The sequence below is a fragment of the Schistocerca nitens genome, chromosome 12 (assembly GCF_023898315.1).
Source record: "Schistocerca nitens isolate TAMUIC-IGC-003100 chromosome 12, iqSchNite1.1, whole genome shotgun sequence".
NCBI lineage: Eukaryota > Metazoa > Arthropoda > Insecta > Orthoptera > Acrididae > Schistocerca > Schistocerca nitens.
The window spans coordinates 98,138,896-98,160,950 of record NC_064625.1 but is presented as its reverse complement, the minus strand read 5'-3'; the positions used below and the strand labels follow the sequence as shown (position 1 = coordinate 98,160,950).

General features: G+C 39.8%; 1 protein-coding gene across 1 annotated transcript in view; it reads right to left on the bottom strand.

The window, feature by feature from the left end:
* The window catches only part of LOC126215018 (probable cytochrome P450 304a1), a 117,105-nt gene that overhangs the window by 12,683 nt on the left and 82,367 nt on the right, over positions 1–22,055 (bottom strand). The window contains exons 6-7 of the mRNA XM_049941641.1: positions 15,093–15,273; positions 7,898–8,015 (exon numbers count right to left, since the gene is read on the bottom strand). Coding sequence (XP_049797598.1) covers positions 7,898–8,015; positions 15,093–15,273 — 299 coding nt within the window. The remainder of the gene's footprint in view (positions 1–7,897; positions 8,016–15,092; positions 15,274–22,055) is intronic.

Below are 22,055 nucleotides of genomic sequence, written 5' to 3'. Positions count from 1 at the left end.
GACACGCCCTCTATGTGACATGTGTCACGTGAAGACATAGTATTATTGGTTTTGCGAATTATTAACACTAAATAACTCTTGTACTTTTGTGAATGGTGTAGTAATTCAAATTTAAAATGTACGTACAACACATAGCAGACGTAGGAAAATATCTAAAATACATTGGCATATTGTTTTTTGTAAACTATAAAAACATAAAATAGATCGATGATAAGTTGTTAGAGTGCAGAACATGTAAAAAGCAAAAGATAATGCCAAAGAATAATAAATGAACAACATAAAAAGAGGCGCAACACAGGTCTTACTTAAAAAACTTAACACCCACTATCTGGCGTGGGAAGTCAAAAGTACAACGTTCATAATTTATGTAACAAACGTTAATACCAAGGAGTCAATATATAAAAAAATATAATAACGTTAATACCAAGGAGTCAAATATATAAAAAATATTCACAGTACGAAACTGCCGTTACTTAATAATTAAAATGCCGTGCAAATGTAAGGTGCGAACAAGTAGTATACATCAATCATCGAGAAACCAACATGAGGAAGGACAAGTAACAGTGTCACTTATACCAAAATGTACATCGTACTTTAGAGAAATTAAACATAGACTATGCACGATAACCAGCACTTATTCAAATAGCAATAGAATTGTTGACCTACATTAAACATAATTACGTAAAGTGATAACCGGTTTGTATTACTTTGTGTCAACGCCTACGAGATGTCGACTGTCGTAAAATTATGTTCAGTAGGCGTCCATAAGTTCTGTAAATTACAGAACAAAAAAGAAAGAAGCATCTTTTAAAAAGCGAAATTAGTAATGTTATTAAAACAAACTGAAAAACATGTGCGTCAATGTGTTGAGATAGTTGAAATAGCGGCCATTATACGTGTTCTCGTAGCGACTATGACTGAGGCGTTGTATATAAGGGATAACAAGCAGCTGACTATGAAATGCAAATTGTGATAAATGACCAAAAGTCGACCCTATTTCATAGTAAATCGGAGAAGCATTCCCAAAAATGTGTGCTTCTCGATATCGTTTGCTCGTTGAGCAGCGCGATATCTGGAGCTTTATTATGACAAAAGATCTCCATCTCTTCCATAAGGTCGAGAAGGCGACCTTTTTTACCCCTGTGTAGTGATGGGCTAAACTGCGATTTTCCGATATCAGTGATTTCTGTGAATGCTACTTTTCAGTATCTGCTATTCTTAACTGCGATTTGTCGCAGTTAAGAGTCGCAGTTAAGGAACATAGGTCGTGTATCCCTCCGCCACTGCTATTTCTGCGATTTCTGCTACTTCCGCGATTTCTGCTACTTCTGTGACTTCTGCTACTTCTGCGATTTCTGCTACTTCTGCGATTTCTGTGACTTCTGCTACTTCTGCGATTTCTGTGACTCCTGCTACTTCTGCGACTTACTACTGTATGAAAAAGTTACATCTGTCAACACGGAAAATTGCATCGCAACAAACCTGTCATTGGCAAGTATGTTTTACGTTTTTCCTTCCGTTGGCTTTAATTTTGTATTAAAGAAACAACTGTGAAAATATTAATAGTGTAATTAATATGTAAGTAGCCGTACAGTACCGTAATAGTTCGTATTTAGAAAATGAATTCTAACATATTGTTATGTTCACAGGTACCTGAACTACATTTCAGTCACTCAGTAAAGTGATAACTGAAAATATCATTGTCAACAGATCTGAAGAAATTGCCACTGCATCTTTAGACCGTTTTCGTCAGACGATAGGTTAGTTTCTAAGCGTTTCGATGGACTTAATTACTTCAGTGAGATCGTTCTTGCAAATGTGATATTCATTATAGCAAATATTAGCAATCTACTCTGTCAATTATACTTCTAGTAATTAATGACAGCAAAAATTGTTTAATAATCCTTGTGTTTTTGCAGACACAGTTCTGACTCTGATTACTGGTTGCTGTACGTATCTATCCACATCAAGGCTGTTGGGAGGGACTCGTGAAGATTCAAGACAGCTCTTAGAGGATTTGCAGTTTAAAAGTGAAACAATTGTGAAATAAGTGTGTTAATGATTAAGCTGTGTTTTATCGAAGTTGTTGTGCGATTTTAAAGGAATAATAAATGTCAAATACAGTGAGTGAATAATAAAAATCTCATTTTCCACATGTTTAAGCCGTCCTATACCCATAATTTTCCGCCACTTACTTATTGGTAAACACTTGTTGGAGAGCGACATGCCCCCCCCCCCCCCGCCCCCTTTCTCCACAATCTTGGTGTGACACTGACCTGTAACATATCCCGAAGTCTACAATATGCATTTTGAGGCTGTTGATATGAAAGTGGGAAGTACAGATCTTCCAGTTAAATCAGGAATAGCTTAAGTGCATTACTTGAAAGTAACACAGGAAAAGCTTACTTATGTAGGTGGTAGTAGTGTCGGCAAAAAGTTCTTGTGTGTGAAGTTGCCATGTAGAACACCAGGTGTAAAACTTTTCTCCCGAGTCTTGAACTGTGTCGTAACAAAAGTGAGGCATTCATATGACTGTTTTCATTTCTCTACACTTATACAGATGTCTGAGTTCTGCTGTGTTAACATTGCAAAGTCCTGTAGGCATGTGGAGTATTAACCAAAACTGTCATATTGGAAGCAGAATCAAACACATTTGTTACGTTACTTGATATTTTCAGGAGAAAACGGCAATGTTGCTTCTTATTAAAACCTCCTCAGATCCCGCGTGTCGTATACGACACACCAAATTGGTGAACTTTGTTTAGCCACAGCTCCGATGTAACGCCAGAGACACATGTCTAAGTTGTTTCCCAGACGTCTGCGAGATGTCAGCATGGATTCCTGTGAGTTTTAGCGGTCTGGCGCGTAAAGTGACGAGTGTGAGCTTTGTTTCCTGAGTGCATGCGTGAAAAGCCGGACAAAATGATGTCGAGATATTGTAAGTACCCATCTATGTAAAGTTATTTACATTTTGTGTTACCTTAACGCGCATAATGTTTGACGCAAATACTAATGCTCGGTATGTGAGCATTTTAAAACCACGAAATAATATTTTTAACTGTACTACAAAAGGCTTTGTACACGTGTGTCGGATAGGACACATCAGATTCTCAAAAAACCCAATCAAAAAAAATTTTAAAGAACAATGTTTCCTTGCTAATATCAACCAGAACATCAAATAAAACGCAATTTTTTTTAGCAAAATTAAATTTAGAGGGTAGAGGATCTGAGGAGGTTAATATAATACATTCAGAGTCACAGCAGTATTTGACCAACCATAACTGATGCTGAATGTGCATGTCGTCATATAATATGAAAGGCTTATTTCAATAGTGGTACAAGTCCATTACCTCCACTTTTCTGTCTATAATGCTTCTGAAATTAGTGATCCAAACAAACATAAATAAAGGTTCATCTCTAGCAAGAAGCCATATGCTTGAATATTTCTGGTATCTCAACTGCAGATTTTTCAGCGCTCATGTAACTTTACGACTCTATATCTCAAAATTAACAAAAATGGACTTGTAATACTATTGAAATAAGCCCTTCATATGCACACACAGCACATCGATCTCGTGAGGCACAAGGCTCTCATAACGAAGTACGTACGTCGGTCAACAGATGACAGTAGGAAAAGTATGTTAACTGCGCTTTTTAGTTGCTACTTGCGACTCTTAGTTGCGATTTGTCACAGAAATCGCAGTTTGACTCGGTAGCGAATAGCGTAGTATGAACTTTGCTCAACAGATGGCAGTGCTAACTGCGCTTTTTAGTTGCTACTTGCGACTCTTAGTTGCGACTTGTCACGGAAATCGCAGTTAGACTCCATAGCGAACCGCAGAGATGGGCGTAGTACGAACTTTGACCCACAGATGGCACTGTTAACCGCGCTTTTTAGCTGCTACTTGCGACTCTTAGTTGCGACTTGTCACGGAAATCGCAGTTAGACTCCATAGCGTACTGCAGAGATGGACGTAGTACGAACTTCGGCCAACAGATGCCACTGTTAACCGCACTTTTTAGTTGCTACTTGTGACTCTTAGTTGCGACTTGTCACTGAAATCGCAGAAAGCAGTGCTAAATTCGACCAATAGATGGCTCACGTCTTTGAATGTGAAATACTACTTGCGACTGCTAACTGTGACTGAAATCGCAGTTAGATTTTGTAAAGTTGCTACTGTGATATCTGTGACTTCTCAGTCACTGCGATTTCTAACAGATACGCGATTTCCTGCCCACCACTACCCCTGTGCAACAATTTCAATTGCGATGTCAAGTCTGGAGTTGTATGACCAGTTGCTACCAGATGGGCTGCGAAATTCGATTTTTCAGCAATATCTTTCCTCTCAAGTGCTACGTGCTCACGGAACCTTGTTTCTAATTTTCGTCCTGTTTGCCCTATGTAACCTGCATTACACGTGGCACACACAAGTTTGTAAACACCTGATTCATGTAAGACTTTGCGTTCATGAATGTTATTCCTTAAAAGCACGCCCAGTCTGTTCGCCGTCGAGAAACCTACATTAATATTTCTCTTCTTGAATACACTGGCAATTTTATTGCTAATGGGACCATAGAAAGGCAATGTGATAAACTTTTGATTTTTAATTTCGCTTGTCTCATTCCGCCTTAAATTGTCTTTACTATATTTTTTGGATGTCATCTCTATGTTGTACTCTCTGATCGTAATGTGTAAAATTTTTTAACTTCTAGCACTGAAGATGGTCACTCAGTGACAGAAAATCGATTTTGCAATACTAAAAAATATACGACCAATGCTGTCTCTTTTTTTCAAGTAAACCTGTTATCTGGTCGTGGTGCACAGGACAACATGGAGTCGCCAATCAATAATATTTGAAAAGGTAACTATACTTTCTTATATTAGGGTTGTACTACTTCTTTGTTGTTGTGGTCATCAATCCGGAGATTAGTTTGATGCAGCTCACTATGCCAGTCGATCCAAGCCTCTTCATCTCTGTGTAGCTGTTACAACTTATATGCACTTGAAAATGCTTATTATATTCATGGCTTTGTCTCTGTCCACAATTTTTACTCCCTATAATTCTCTCAATTACCAAACTATTCCTCAATGTCTCAGAATGTATCCTGTCAACAGATCCCTTCTTTTAGTTATGCTATGCCATAAATTTCTTTTTTTCCAGAATCCTCACTAGTTAACCTATCCATCTAATCTTCAGCACCACATATCAAAAGCTTCAGCCTCTTTTTGTCTGAATTGCTTATTGCTTATGTTTCACTTCTGCACATGTCTATACTCCACACAAATACCTTCAGAAAAGACTTCATAACATTAAATTTATATTAGATGTTAACAAATTCCTCTGCTTCAGAACTGCTTACCTTGTTGTTACCAGTCTGCAGCTAACATCCTCTCTATTTTGGCCACCACCAGCTATTTTGTTGCCTACACAGCGTCACTTGTCTACCACTTTTATTGTCTCATTTGCTAATCTAATTCCTCGGCATCACCTAATTTAATTTCAATGAATTCCATAAGTTTTACTCTTTTTGGTGTTCATCCCGTAACCTCTTTCCAAGATACTATCCTTTCTGTTCAACTGCTCTTCCAAGTCTTCTACCTCCTCTGACAGAATTAAATGTCATTGCAAGCCTCAAAGTTCTGATTTCTTCTCACTACACTTTAATCCCCTTTATGAATTTTATTACATTATAGCTGAATTAAGTCAACAATAATCTGAATCCCTTAAGTGAAAAAGGATTTAGAAAAAATAATAGAAAATCTGAATAACTACTGACAGAGAAGTGTTTAGGGAAAAGGTATTGAATATGCAAAGATTCCAAGGTAGGGGAGTGAAAAAAACCATTCTGAAGTGCTCAGAAGACAGGAAGAAAAAGTATATTGAACAGATGAAAGAGTATGGGAAGAAAAGAAAATGAACAAGGAACTGAAAATAGAATGTTGGCCTTAAGTGGCTCATTCAAGAAGAAAGAAAAAAAGTTGAATGAAGCCCTCATCCTAGATTGCTACCTGAGTTGAACAATGAGTTGCACTAAATAGCTTTATGTTAAGAGAAAGTTCTGCCTTTGAATGAGGCTAATAAAAGAACAGTATGCCTGTCTACTTACAAATGACTATAGGTCAAATGAGAACCTTCTTTTACCTTGCCTCACACACCTAGTCCCCACTGTATTATTAAACGTCAAACCAATATAGAATTAATTCTGGATTGTTGTAGCACAAGACTAAGTTAAGAGACATGTATCAAGAAAAAAGATGTATTTGAGATATACCGGGTGATCAAAAAGTCAGTATAAATTTGAAAACTGAATAAATCACGGAATAATGTAGATAGAGAGGTAAAATTGACACACATGCTTGGAATGACATGGGGTTTTATTAGAACCAAAAAAATACAAAAGTTCAAAAAATGTCTGACAGATGGCGCTTCATCTGATCAGAATAGCAATAATTAGCATAACAAAGTAAGACAAAGCAAAGATGATGTTCTTTACAGGAAATGTTCAATATGTCCACCATCTTTCCTCAACAATAGCTGTAGTCAAGGAATAATGTTGGGAACAACACTGTAAAGCACGTCTGAAGTTATGGTGAGGCATTGGCGTCGGATGTTGTCTTTCAGCATCCCTAGAGATGTCGGTCATCATCATATACTTGCAACTTCAGGTAACCTCAAAGTCAATAATCGCACGGACTAAGGTCTGGGGACCTGGCAGGCCAAACATGACGAAAGTGGCGGCTGAGCATCACGATCATCACCAAATGATTCACACAAAAGATCTTTCACGCGTCTAGCAATATTGGGTGGAGCGCCATCCTGCATAAACATCGTACGTTCCAGCAGGTGTTTATCAGCCAGGCTGGGGATGATGCGATTCTGTAACATACAGGCGTACCTCTCACCCATCACGGTAGCAGTTAAAAAGCCAGAATCACGCATTTCCTCGAAGAAAAAAGGCCCAATAATGGTAGATGTGGTAAATCCAACCCATACTGTGACTTTCTCGTCATGCAATGGAGTTTCCACGACAGTTCAAGGATTTTCGGTAGCCCAAATTCTGCAGTTGTGGGCGTTGACAGACCCTCAGAGCGTGAAATGTGCTTTGTCGGTCCACAACACGTTACTCAATCAATCGTCATCTTCCATGATGCTGATGGATTTTGTACGGATAGCATCGGAGGGTACGCCTAAGTGCCAACCAAACAGTAGTGTATGGAATGCCGGTGCGACATGCAACTGCACGAGCGCTGACTTCCCCGTGCATAGACGAACCCGCTACAGTCTCCATTTCTTCCTGAACTGTCTCAGCAGCATTACGCGTTGTGCGCAGTTGGCTGCGACTGCTGGCGCATCTGATTCTTTTTCTCATTACAGCTCCTTTCATACACAATTGCCATGCGCAGTCACTGATGTTTTGCTGTCCAGCGCCATCTGTCGGACATTTTGTGAACTTCGTTCTATTTTTTTTTTTTCTAATAAAACCCCATGTCATTCCAAGCATGTGTGTCAATTTTTAGCTCTCTATCTACATTATTCCGTGGTTTATTAAGTTTTCAAATTTATACTGACTTTTTGATCACCCAATACTTAAACTGTGTATTAGGTGAGCTAAGAACATAAATTTTATTTGTAAAAGACCTTTCCTTAAAAAATCTGCTTCAACATTCTTCTTGCGGACTTGTATGTAAATAATCTCTCAGTGCTCGAGCCACTTTACCATATGAGCAGTCCACAACATAAATTAGTAAGTCATTTCTGAAAGCTATCCTTGTATTATACTTGTGTGACATTTTAAAGCATTTTACACAACATTCATGCAAAATTTCAGCTGATATGTAGATTTTTTTATTCAACATATTCACTACAGAAAAAACAAACACATAAGAAAGACTCACTCTGGGCACACTGTAACCTTGGAGGGTAGTGTCTTCCGTGGCCTTATGGAAGACGGAGAGAGGAGTGAGAGTTCGGATCCTCATTGCCTCCCGTAGCGTTGCTTCTGTGTACGGCAGGCTGCAGGATGAAATAAGCATAAGCACTAGTGTTTTCATGTGATGCAATTTAAAGCGAATTTCAAATTTAGAAGCTGATGGCAGACTTTAAAAAAATATCAAAGTCATTGAAATTACTGGAATATTGCAGCTCTGCATGGGACCGCTACCAATTACATCTGATTTAGACAATTGGTTCAAGTGGCTCTGAGCACTATGGGACTCAACTGCTGTGGTCATTAGTCCCCTAGAACTTAGAACTACTTAAACCTAACTAACCTAAGGACATCACACACACCCATGCCCGAGGCAGGATTCGAACCTGTGACCGTAGCAGCAGCGCGGCTCCGGACTGGAGCGCCTAGAACCGCACGGCCACTGCGGCCGGCTCTGATTTAGACATGGAGGATGTACGAAAAGGTTAGGAAGATTTGTCAGTGGAAAGTTTGAGCAACACAGTAATGTCACTGCTACAATAAAGGAGCATAAATGGAACTCAATGGAAAAAAAAAGGTAAGTAACAAACAAAGGGCTATTGCAAGTTGCATTACATAGTTGTTGTGGTCTTCAGTCCTGAGACTGGTTTGATGCAGCTCTCCACGCTACTCTATCCTGTGCAAGCTTCATCTCCCAGTACCTACTGCAACCTACATCCTTCTGAATCTGCTTAGTGTATTCATCTCTTGGTCTCCCTCTAAAATTTTTACCCTCCACGCTGCCCTCCAATACTAAATTGGTGATCCCTTGATGCCTCAGAATATGTCCTACCAACCGATCCCTTATTCTAGTCAAGTTGTGCCACAAACTTCTCTTCTCACCAATTCTAGTCAATACCTCCTAATTAGTTATGTGATCTACCCATCTAATCTTCGGCATTCTTCTGTAGCACAACATTTCGAAAGCTTCTATTCTCTTCTTGTCCAAACTATTTATTGTCAATGTTTCACTTCCATACATGGCTACACTCCATACAAATACTTTCAGAAACAAATTCCTGACATTTAAATCTATACTTGATGTTAACAAATTTTTCTTCTTCAGAAACGCTTTCCTCGCCATTGCCAGTCTACATTTTATATCCTCTCTACTTCGACCATCATCAGGTATTTTGCTCCCCAAATAGCAAAACTCCTTTACTACTTTAAGTGTCTCATTTCCTAACCTAATTCCCTCAGCATCACCCGACTTAATTTGGCTACATTCCATTATCCTCGTTTTGCTTTTGTTGATGTTCATCTTATACCCTACTTGCAAGACACTGTCCATTCTGATCAACTGCACTTCCAAGTCCTTTGCTGTCTCGGACAGAATTACTACTTGCTCAATATACAGATTGAATAACATCGGGGATAGGCTACAACCCTGTCTCACTCCCTTCCCAACCACTGCTTCCCTTTCACGTCCCTCGACTCTTATAACTGCCATCTGCTTTCTGTACATATTGTAATAGCCTTTCGCTCCCTGTATTTTACCCATGCCTCCTTTAGAATTTGAAAGGGAGTATTTCAGTCAACATTGTCAAAAGCTTTCTCTAAGTCTACAAATGCTAGAAACGTAGGTTTGCCTTTGTATAGTATTAAAAATAAGTCGAATATAAATAAATGGAGGATTAGCCAAACGTTAGACCATTACCACAAAATAAATGTGCTACACTGCAACAAGTTTGGGGCAGTTTATGTAACAACAAAGACCATATTATGGAATTACAGTTTACTTTCTTTCTTGTGCAGCAGTTGGCACACTTCGGCACAGCCAGTAGATGGCAATCCTTACATTTGACGTCAAATAAATATATAAACAATCCTGTGAACTGATTTCTTTTGAGAAAGAAAGGGGAAGGGGAGTGGAACAGTTTACTAAGAGAGGTCTCAAATCCCTGGCCTGGGATGCTGCTGTGTTTCAGGAAAAAAATGTAATTGGTTCTGCCAAAGGATTAAATGCATTTCAGCAATTGTATATATTAGAATAATTTGTATAACTAAAAATGTATATTGCCACAGAAGCACAAAAGCTTAATTTTCTTGTTTATTTACATCAAAAACATCCAACTTCAGCATACAAAACACACACATATACATACAATATAGCACATACAAACTAACTGCTGATTTAAAATTTGAAGACAATGGCACATCTCACAGGATAATGGCTACCCTGGAATAATATTCTGAACTTCAGAATGACAGTCACTCTCATAAACTAATGCTAATTTGGAATATGAAGAGTACACAAAGAATGCTGAAACAAAAGAAATAAAGACAAAAGTCGACAACCTGACTTTAGACTGAATCACTACAATTTGAGAGCTTTAAGACATCAGGTTATCTAGCAATCCTGACATAGTCTACACTGGTATAAGTGCTCTGTAGTTCATTGACCTCTACAATGACAAAGGGTTGATTATGAGAAATAGCCCTATTTCTGCAAACTGTCTTGTGGCTTTACAATCCACGCAGCGATTGTTTGATGGTGTCATCCAATGGTGTTCATACCTCACCTTCCCATACAGATAATCTGAACATGTCTGCTGGATAGCGTTATCTGTTGCCCTCATGAAACTTTCCCTGGATGTCAGTCTTGGAGGAGCAGGACAGCGATCATATAATGGGTGTTCATTGGAGGCAGATATCTTTCTCTGCATGTGGCTAATCCATACATGATGTCAAGAGTGGAAATTTCAAATAAATAGTGCAGTTACACCATGGTTTAGGTTTCATAAATCCAATAATGAGTCTATATGAGTCATTAAAATCAATAAACATCTGTTTAGTAAGGGCATAATTGTACCAAACAGGGGTAGTATATTTACCTGATGTGTAACCCAAAACTAAAGTTGCACTTTTAACTGGTTTTGCTGGAGCAACCCAGGATGTACCCATAATTTTGCTCCTTGAAATTCAATGCACAGCCAAAAGCGCCTCCCATGATATTTGGGCTGGAAACTGTGTTCCAACTGCACTCCTCTTCAAGTGGCTTGAAGTTTCCTGAGGACCTGTCTGTCCCTAGATGGGATGTCTGTCCAAATATACTATTACTGAGTTGAACGACTACTTGAAACATGCACAGCATCATGAATGCAGGCTAGGTGGGGCAGTGTTATACTATGGTTGACATTCACCCAACTCCCATTGTATCTGTGGCAGTAATCTAAGGCATAATGAAAGCTGTGGGCTACGTGAACATTTACTGTTGATCACTTATATCCATTCTCCTTTGGTGATTTCCCCAATGGTGATAGCATCATCCAGTGGCCACGTCACAAGGTCAGAATCATGCTACAGACATCTGAGGAGCACCATAGTTATCTTCAGCTGATGTCCTGGCCATCCATTTCTTCCGATCTGGGCACAATGGAACACATCTGGGATGCCAGCTATTCACCCACAAACCACTCGTACAAGGACTTATCACCACTTTTCCATCAATCCACAGTACAATTTCAACCCTGATGTTGTCGTGGGTCAACAAGGGAACACACAGATGCAGTCTGCTGTTGAGCTCCATGTTCAACAATGTGTGCTGAAAGGTGATCTCTGAAAATATTTTGCATACACCAGCAATACATACTGTCGTATCTGCCACCTAACCCACTATACAAGTTCTGTGACGAGGCATGGTTCAAATGGGTCTGAGCACTATGGGACTTAACATCTCAGGTCATCAGATGAGAACTTAGAACTACTTAAACCTAACTAACCTAAGGACATCACACACATCCATGCCTGAGGCAGGATTCAAACCTGCGACCATAGCGGTCGCACGGTTCCAGGCTGAAGCGCCTAGAACCGCTCGGCCACACCGGCCGGAGATGAGGCATGGATGTTCAAGACCTTGCACCAACTTGTGGTTACACTATCCTTCAACCACTTTCCATAGATACTCTAACCATTTCTGAGATGCTCAGTCCCAGATGCCAGGTCATAACAGTCTGCCATTTGTCAAAGGTATACTTGGTGTCCCTTCTTTGTCAGTGTAGGCTTTTGTGCATGAACTGTACTCTCAATTATGTCACATAAACGTTTGATGGGATTTTTTTCGGGTGATCTATGTTGCCAAATTATTCATTCAATGTCCAGGATGTTTTTCAAATCAGTGACATGGCGCACTGTCATCCACAAAAATACCATTGTTGTTTTGGAACATGATGTCCATGAATGGCTGCAAATGGTCTCCAGGTAGCCAAACATAAATATTTCCAGTCAATGATCAGTTTAGCTGGATCGGAGGACCCAGTCCATTCCAAATAAATAGAGCCCACACCATTACGGGGCGCCACCAGCATGCACAGTACCTTGTTGGCAACTTGGATCCATGCCACTGTGCGGTCAGGGCCACACTCAAACCCTACCATCAGCTCTTACTGATTGAAATTGGGGCTCACCTAACGAGGCCACTGTTTTCCAATCATATAGGGTCCAACTGATATGGTCATGAGGCACTGCAGGCCATGGTGTGCTGTTAGGAAAGGCACTTGTGGTGGTTTTCTGCTGCCATAGCCCGATGCCAAATCTCATTGCACTGCCCTAAGGGACATACGTTCGTTATACATCTCAAATTGATTTCTGCAGTTATTTCACACAATGTTGCTTGTCTGTTAACTCTGGCAACGCTATACAAACACCGTTGCTCTCTGTTGTTAAGAGAAGACCATCGTTGTACACGGTGAGAGAAAATGTCTGAAATTTGGTTTTCTTGGCATGCTCAGAACACTGAATTCCCTAACGATCTTCGAAATGGTATGTCCCCTGTATGTGTGGCCATAATCATGTTGAAAAACTTCTCACATGAATCACCCACGTACAAATGACAGCTCCGCCAGTACACTGCCCTTTTATGCTTGTGTACACGATATTACTGCCATCTGTATACATGCATATTGCCAACCCATGACCTTTGTCATGTCAGTGCACAAATAGTATTCAAAGGTTTTCAACAACATTAGTCACATTGACCCTCAAATGAATCAATGGTAACAGGTGAAAATTTGTGCCAGACTGGAACAGGGGAGAGGTTGCTTCAACTACCTTGGCATCCGAGCACACTTCCCATATGACCCAAATTCCCAGCTTGTTACGCATTACTAGCATAGTGTCACCTACCCATGAACCCCTCACTTGCCATTTTGGAAATGTCTGCAAGAAGACACTGACACCTTATATATAAATGTTCAAGTACCAATCCAGCAAAAATTTTCATGTGTTACCATCAATTCATTTCAATGTCCAAATGTGGCTAACATAATGGAAAACCTTATGTTAGTACATTTCCCCACTTGCAACCAGTGTTTTCACTAAAATGATTCCCTATTCATCTCTGCTTTACTCACTGTGTCATGTGCCCACAACATCAGCAACTTGTGGGGTGATCAAAAAGTCAGTATAAATTTGAAAACTGAATAAATCACGGAATAATGTAGATAGAGAGGTACAAATTGACACACAGGCTTGGAATGACATGGGGTTTTATTAGAACCAAAAAAATACTAAAGTTCAAAAAATGTCCGACAGATGGCGCTTCATCTGATCAGAATGGCAATAATTAGCATAACAAAGTAAGACAAAGCAAAGATGATGTTCTTTACAGGAAATGCTCAATATGTCCACCATCATTCCTCAACAATAGCTGTAGTTGAGGAATAATGTTGTAAACAGCACTGTAAAGCATGTCTGGAGTTATGGTGAGGCATTGGCGTCGGATGTTGTCTTTCAGCTTCCCTAGAGATGTTGGTCAATCACGATACACTTGCGACTTCAGGTAACCCCAAAGCCAATAATCACACGGACTGAGGTCTGGGGACCTGGGAGGCCAAGCATGATGAAAGTGTCGGCTGAGCACTGAGCACACGATCATCACCAAACGACGTGCACAAGAGACCTTTCACGTGTCTAGCAATATCGGGTGGAGCGGCATCCTGCATAAACATCATACGTTCCAGCAGGTGTTTATCAGCCAGGCTGGGGATGATGTGATTCTGTCTGTAACCTATCGGCGTACCTCTCACCTGTCACGGTAACAGTTACAAAACCAGAATCACGCATTTCCTCGAAGAAAAAAGACCCGTTAAAGGTAGATGTAGTAAATCCAACACATACCGTGACTTTCTCGTCGTGCAATGGAGTTTCCACGACAGTTCTATGATTTTCAGTAGCCCAAATTCTGCAGTTGTGGGCGCTGACAGACCCTCAGAGCGTGGAATAAGCTTTGTCGGTCCACAACATGTTACTCAACCAATCATCATCTTCCGCCATCTTTTGAAACGCCCACACCGCAAAAGCCCTCCACTTCACTAAATCGCCAGGTAACAGTTCATGATGCTGATGGATTTTGTACGGATAGCATCAGAGGGTACGCCTCAGTGCCAAGTATGGAATGCCGGTGCGACGTGTGACTGCACGAGTGCTGACTTCCCCGTGCATAGACAAACCCGCTACAGTCTCCATTTCTTCCTGAACTGTCTCAGCAGCATTACGCCTTGTGGTCGGTCGGCCCCTACAGGGTCTATCATCTAAACAACCCGTGGCTTCGAACTTCGAAATCATTCTCGCCACAGCTGCATTTGTCAAAGGACCTTTACCTGTTCGAATCCCCTTCCAATGGCGATAGGATCGTAATGCTGAACTAGCACATTCCCCATTCTGATAATACAGCTTCACTAAAAGCGCCTTTTCAGGTAATGTCAACATGCTGCGACTGCTGGCGCATCTGATTCTCTCTCTCATTACAGCTCCTTTTATACACGATTGTCATGCGCAGTCACTGACGTTTTGCTGTCCAGTGCCATATGTCGGACATTTAGTGAACTTAGTTTTTTTTTCTTTTTTCTTTTTTTTTTTTTCTTTTTGGTTCTAAACCCCATGTCATTCCAAACATGTGTGTCAATTTTTACCTCTCCATCTACATTATTCCATGGTTTATTAAGTTTTGAAATTCATACTGACTTTTTGATCACCCGGTACATACAATCTTGCGATGGGCAGTAGTCAAATTTTTTTGGCTCATCAGTAAATGTTTGGCTGTTTAATTATGGAATGATCATCGAACTAATAAGTATAAACATAAAGTGTGACGAGATGGGCGTAGTGTGCTCATCCTGACTCACTTGGGCCGGTCGTCCAGTGTGGGCAGCCTCCCACGGCCCACGACTGCATCCAACTCATCCTGTACCTTCTTCTGCACCCCCAGGTGGTGAGATGTGAAGAGGAGGGCCCACGTCAGAGTGGCCGGCAGTGAGGAGGCCGTCGGGAAGAAGAAGTCCAGCAGAATCAGGGACAGCTGCTCCGCTGTAACAGCCAGCCATGTGGCTTCTCTAAATCTCCAACATATGACGATACGTAACACACCATCCAATGTTTCTAACACACTGCTGGCATCTTACTTAGATTGCTGAATACCACTTTTGCCTGGTATGTGATGTGTGTTCAAAAAGCAACAGAAATTTTGTAATTTCACATATTGTAACAGCTACATTTGCACGATTTTTTTGTTAATGTGCTGATAAACATGTCTGAAAACTATATGTACAGTTAACTGCATGATAGCTTTTGGAGGAAATCTCCTCTGCCATTGTCAAGTGCTTCCCTGTTGCGTGGATGCCACTGCCGTGCTTATGCAGGGTGGTCAGAAAATGTCTGAAACACTTGTCGTGATGTTGTAGGGCAGATTGTACTGAGACATAAATGTTAAGAAAAAAAATGCGATACGTTGTGCCGTTTCCGAGTTATTTAGCATTGAAGTTAGCCAATAAGGTCATTGCGCGCGCGAATTCAAGTTTCTGCTAACCAAACAAAGTGCTCGTTAGGTAACACCGCCCCTGGCAGGCCACTTGAATGTGAGCATGCGATGCCCCAACTGGCTAATTTCAATGCTAAATGACTTGGAAACAGCGCAATGTATCACATTTTTTTCTTAACATGCCTCAGTACAATCTGCCCTACAACATCACGACAAGCGTTTCAGACATTTTCTGACCACCCTGTATAGTCACAACTTTGCCAGTGACGTCACTGGTTCTCAGTCCTGCACCATATGTAATAATGTTTTGGTGGAGCAACCAACACAGCTGCTTGAACTCCCTAATCACAGGCTGCAATCCACCGTCTTTTCTTGCGGGTGTTGTCCGATATTTTGATCTCTGTTGCTTTGTTTATTACACTATCCCAGAAACTGTTGGTTGATTTAGTAACAGAAATGTTCTCAAATGCAATTCAGTGGCCATTTTCTGGTGCATGTTGCGCTACAGCTGATTTTTTGGGACAGTGCAGGCAGAAACACTTTTATGTTCTATGCAGTCCTGTTCAATAGTGCAGACAGTCTGACATAAAACTGCCAATATCCACATGGTACTTGTATATTCCAGGTGTTCTGAGGCCTTCATCACCTTTTACAGGCTTCATTAGTTGCTGGACCTTTGCTAGGAGTCTAAAGACTGTGTTGATTTTATAAAGGTGGTGGATTGCAGCCAAGTATGGCTTGGGATCCTCTGATTGGGTAACTGAAGCAGACATAACAGTTGTGCCCCCCAAACATTACCCTATACGATGCGGAATTGAGCACCAGTGATGTCACTGGTGACAGCGTGGGTATATAAGCCTCACAGCGGCACCCACACAACAGTCAAGCCTTGACAATGGCCGAGGAGATCTCGGCCAAAGGCTTGTGGGCTGTTAACCACTTGGCACAATTTGAAACTTGAGAATATTTTATTAACGGGTATCGCCAGGAGAGCAGTGTTGATTATATTGCATGTTTAAACAGTGAAAACTTCAGGTAGGAATATGAACAATGTAGGAAAAGACAGATTGCTACTTACTTTAAAGGAGACACATTATATTGCAGACAGGCACAATCGAAAAACACTTTTTTTGTGGCTTTCTGCAATTTAATGTGTTCTTCCTTACAGTAAGTAGCAATCTGTCTTTTCCTAAATTGTTTAGTATTTTGTCGCTGTCAAGTTAATTTCGGGTGTGAAACTTGAGTTCCTCCCAGTGTAGAGCACATGCAAAAAAATTGAAACCTACCATAATATCGCAGAAAGAAACACACACACACTTAAACAGCTAGTGCCACTGTACAACCAGAAATGATCACTGTCGGGAGTTATCAACAGTGAATATTAATTACCAGCAGGTGGGCAAATAGCTTTAATTCTGTCGCTTTGTTATTTTACCAAGCAGAGAGGAGGTTAATTTTAAGCAAAAACCTCCATGCTAATTAAATTTCAATGACACTACTCCAATACCAGGAAGCACATACCAGAATCTGTGTGCTGTTATATTCTGGCGTGCACTTCCAGCAGTTACTATTGTACAGTTATCACTGACATATAGAAACATTACATTTTATGTATAAAATTGTGCATGTTCATGTAAAAACAATTCTGTTTTTATTGATTGGCGACTCCATGTTGTCTTGTGCACTACGACCAGAGAACAGGTATACTTGAAAAAAGAGACAGCATTGGTCGTATATTTTTTACTATTGCAAAATTGATTTTCTGTCACTGAGTGACCATCTTCAGTGCTATATTGTATAGCTTAAATTGGGATGCACTGTTGTCACTAAGCTTACGGCGATCACAACAGTGCATCCCAATTTAAGCTATACAATATAGCACTGAAGATGGTCACTCAGTGACAGAAAATCGATTTTGCAATAGTAAAAAATATACGACCAATGCTGTCTCTTTTTTAAAGTATAAATTCTGTTTTTAATGTATCTAACACCAGGGTATCGTTTTGAGAAGATGTGTATAACAATTCTCTCAAACAGGTACTGCCACATTTTTCTTATAAAAAATTTATAAATAGTGCAGATGTATCAAGTCATGATGGAAGTAGAAGACAAATTAAAATCACACATAAACTATATAAGAACATCATAAATTATGTAATTATAAACTAATAAAGAATATTTGTAAGGAACAACATACTGTGAATACCAAAAAAGTCTACATTTTATACAATTAGACTACTCACTAATTTTTATTACATCAATACTGGCTGTCATGAGTGTGTAAAATACTAGAGCTTCAAAAGCAAGATAATGTTAGCACAACTTACGGGTACAAAAAGAGTTTTGAACTGAAAATATCAAATTCTTCAAATGCAAGTTGCAACCAATTTTCAGTAAATGACACACAACAAATTTAATGGTATAATGAGTGGATGATGTATACATTCGGAACTTTGATTTTCAACTTGAGAGTGAGAACCCAATTCCTTGCTCGTTCCGTGGACAGAGGAGGAGGAGGAATTTTGAATTTCACTATAAGACTGCAGCTGAAATAGGTACATATACCTTTTTATACTAATTGGAATTTGCTAAAATTGTTTCACACAAAAGCAATTGTAGATGGAATGCAGTGGCAACTCAACAAGCAACTATAAAATGAACAGTTATTTGGCAGAATACCAGATGTCTGGCCACCCTTTAAGCCGCATATCTGGCAGGTGGATGTTCATCCGAACATTGACATGGAGCATTTCTTAACGTGTAGGTCTGAGTGAGCACACAGAGGACAGGTGTAGGTGACTGGGTAGATTCAGGTAGATACGGACATTGTTGTTTATAAATGCAGTGAGCAAATGACATATAGACCGAATAGCTTGAATATTTGATTTGCTGCAAACTGTGGTTACTACTGAAAACAGGTTGTTAATAGCAGGATAAATATGAAAAATGCCATTTGGGAATAAGGTGGTATAAATAGTGTCAATAACAAGTTTGCTGTTTGTTTGTTGCGCTGAGTTGAAATTCCTCATAGTAGAGATGGATATACAGCAGGTATGTATCAAAGCCTTAGTTTGTCCTTTATTCTTTCATTTTCAATTGTTTTATTACACTGGTCAGCAAGGTGTTTTTCATAAAAATGATAATTAAGACAGTTAAAAGTTCCTACCTATTTATTAAATATTTTGTTTTGTTAAACTTGTGTAGGATGCACTTTGTTTGGTGGAATAGTTATAAAAAAACATTTAAACTAACAGAAAATACCTAACCTACCATAAACCAATGAAGTATTTTTTCGCTAACAGGTACTTCAGCTATGAAAAATGCAGATAATTGCCTTGCAGTTAATAAACGTACAACTACTGCTGTGCTTACAATATCTTGAGCCATCTCTGGTACAAGTTCATCTACAACATTAACATTATTTCAGTTCATGGTCCACTCAAAAAAGATTATTCATGTTATTTCTATAAAAATTGTCTTATTTTCAAAAAGTATATTCGCCATTAGTATGTATGGTGAAAAAATAACATCTTAGTACATATGTACAATTCTTACACATAAAGGGCACTTTTTACTTTTACCAATCAGGTTTCTCCAAACTGTGATGTAAGGTTTTAACAGATTAAAAAAAAAACTTCCTTTAGTTATGACAGCCAACTAATAGTTCTGTACTGACAGGTTACTCTGTAACTGCAATATATGGTATGTTGATATTTAATACATTCCAAAATTTCTTTTTGTAAACTAAGATAGTTCTCCTCCCCTCATATGAACCATGGACCTTGCCGTTGGTGGGGAGGCTTGCGTGCCTCAGCGATACAGATGGCCGTACCGTAGGTGCAACCACAACGGAGGGGTATCTGTTGAGAGGCCAGACAAACGTGTGGTTCCTGAAGAGGGGCAGCAGCCTCTTAAGTAGTTGCAGGGGCAACAGTCTGGATGATTGACTGATCTGGCCTTGTAACACTAACCAAAACGGCCTTGCTGTGCTGGTACTGTGAACGGCTGAAAGCAAGGGGAAACTACAGCCGTAATTTTTCCCGAGGGCATGCAGCTATACTGTATGGTTAAATAATGATGGCGTCCTCTTGGGTAAAATATTCCAGAGGTAAAATAGTCCCCCATTCAAATCTCCGGGCGGGGACTACTCATGAGTACGTCGTTATCAGGAGAAAGAAAACTGGCATTCTACGGATCGGAGCGTGGAATGTCAGATCCCCAGGTAGGTTAAAAAATTTAAAAAGGGAAATGGATAGGTTAAAGTTCGATATAGTGGGAATTAGTGAAGTTCAGTGGCAGGAGGAACAAGACTTTTGGTCAGGTGAATACAGGGTTATAAATACAAAATCAAATAGGGGTAATGCAGGAGTAGGTTTAACAATGAATAAAAAAAATAGGATTGTGGGTAAGCTACTAGAAACAGCAGAGTGAACGCATTATTGTGGCCAAGATAGACACGAAGACCATGCCTACTACAGTAGTACAAGTTTATATGCCAGCTAGCTCTGCAGATGACAAAGAAATTGAAGAAATGTATGATGAAATAAAAGAAATTATTCAGATAGTGAAGGGAGACGAAAATTTAATAGTCATGGGTGATTGGAATTCGAGAGTAGGAAAAGGGAGAGAAGGAAACATAGTAGGTAAATATGGATTGGGGCTAAGAAATGAAAGAGGAAGCCGCCTGGTAGAATTTTGCACAGAGCACAACTTAATCATAGCTAACACTTGGTTCAAGAATCATAAAAGAAGGATGTGTACATGGAAGAAGCCTAGAGCTACTGATGGGTTTCAGATAGATTATATAATAGTAAGACAGATATTTAGGAACCAGATTTTAAATTGTAAATCATTTCCAGGGGCAGATGTGGACTCTGACCACAATCTACTGGTTATGAACTGTAGATTAAAACCCAAGAAACTGAAAAAAGGTGGGAATTTAAGGGGATGGGACCTGGATAAACTGACTAAAACAGAGGTTGTACAGAGTTTCAGGGAGAGCATAAGAAAACAATTGACAGGAATGGGGGAAAGAAATACAGAAGAGAAGAATGGGTAGCTTTGAGGGATGAAGTAGTGAAGGCAGCAGAGGATAAAGTAGGTAAAAAGATGAGGGCTACTAGAAATCCTTGGGTAACAGAAGAAGTATTGAACTTAATTGATGAAAGGAGAAAATATAAAAATGCAGTAAATGAAGCAGGCAAAAAGGAATACAAACGTCTCGAAAATGAGATCGACAGGAGGTGCAAAATGGCTAAGCAGGGATGGCTAGAGGACAAATGTAAGGATGTAGAGGCTTATCTCACTAGGGGTAAGATAGATACTGCCTACAGGAAAATTAAAGAGACCTTTGGACAAAGAGAACCACTTTATGAATATCAAGACCTCAGATGGAAACCCAGTTCTAAGCAAAGAAGGGAAAGCAGAAAGGTGGAAGGAGTATATACAGGGTCTATACAAGGGCGAAGTACTTGAGGACAATATTATGGAAATGGAAGAGGATGTAGATGAAGACGAAATGGGAGAAATGATACTGCGTGAAGAGTTTGACAGAGCACTGAAAGACCTAAGTCGAAACAAAGCCCCGGGAGTAGACAACATTCCATTAGAACTACTGACGGCCTTGGGAGTGCCAGTCCTGACAAAACCCTACCATCTGGTGAGCAAGATGTATGAGACAGGCGAAATAACCTCAGACTTCAAGAAGAATATAATAATTCCAATCCCAAAGAAAGCAGGTGTTGATAGATGCGAAAATTATCAAACTATCAGTTTAATATGTCATGGCTGCAAAATACTAACGCGAATTCTTTACAGACGAATGGAAAAACGCGTAGAAACAGATCTCGGGGACGATCAATTTGGATTCTGTAGAAATATTGGAACACGTGAGGCAATACTGACCCTACAACTTATCTTAGAAGCTAGATTAAGGAAAGGCAAACCTACGTTTCTAGCATTTGTAGACTTAGAGAAAACTTTTGACAACGTTGACTGGCATACACTCTTTCAAATTCTGAAGGTGGCTGGGGTAAAATACAGGGAGCGAAAGGCTATTTACAATTTGTGCAGAAACCAGATGGCAGTTATAGGAGTCGAGGGGCATGAAAGGGAAGCAGTGGTTGGGAAGGGAGTGAGACAGGGTTGTAGACTCTCCCCGATGTTATTCAATCTGTATATTGAGCAAGCAGTGAATGAGACAAAAGAAAAATTTGGAGTAGGTATTAAAATCCATGGAGAAGAAATAAAAACTTTGAGGTTCGCCGATGACATTGTAATTCTGTCAGAGACAGCAAAGGACTTGGAAGAGCAGTTGAACAGAATGGATAGT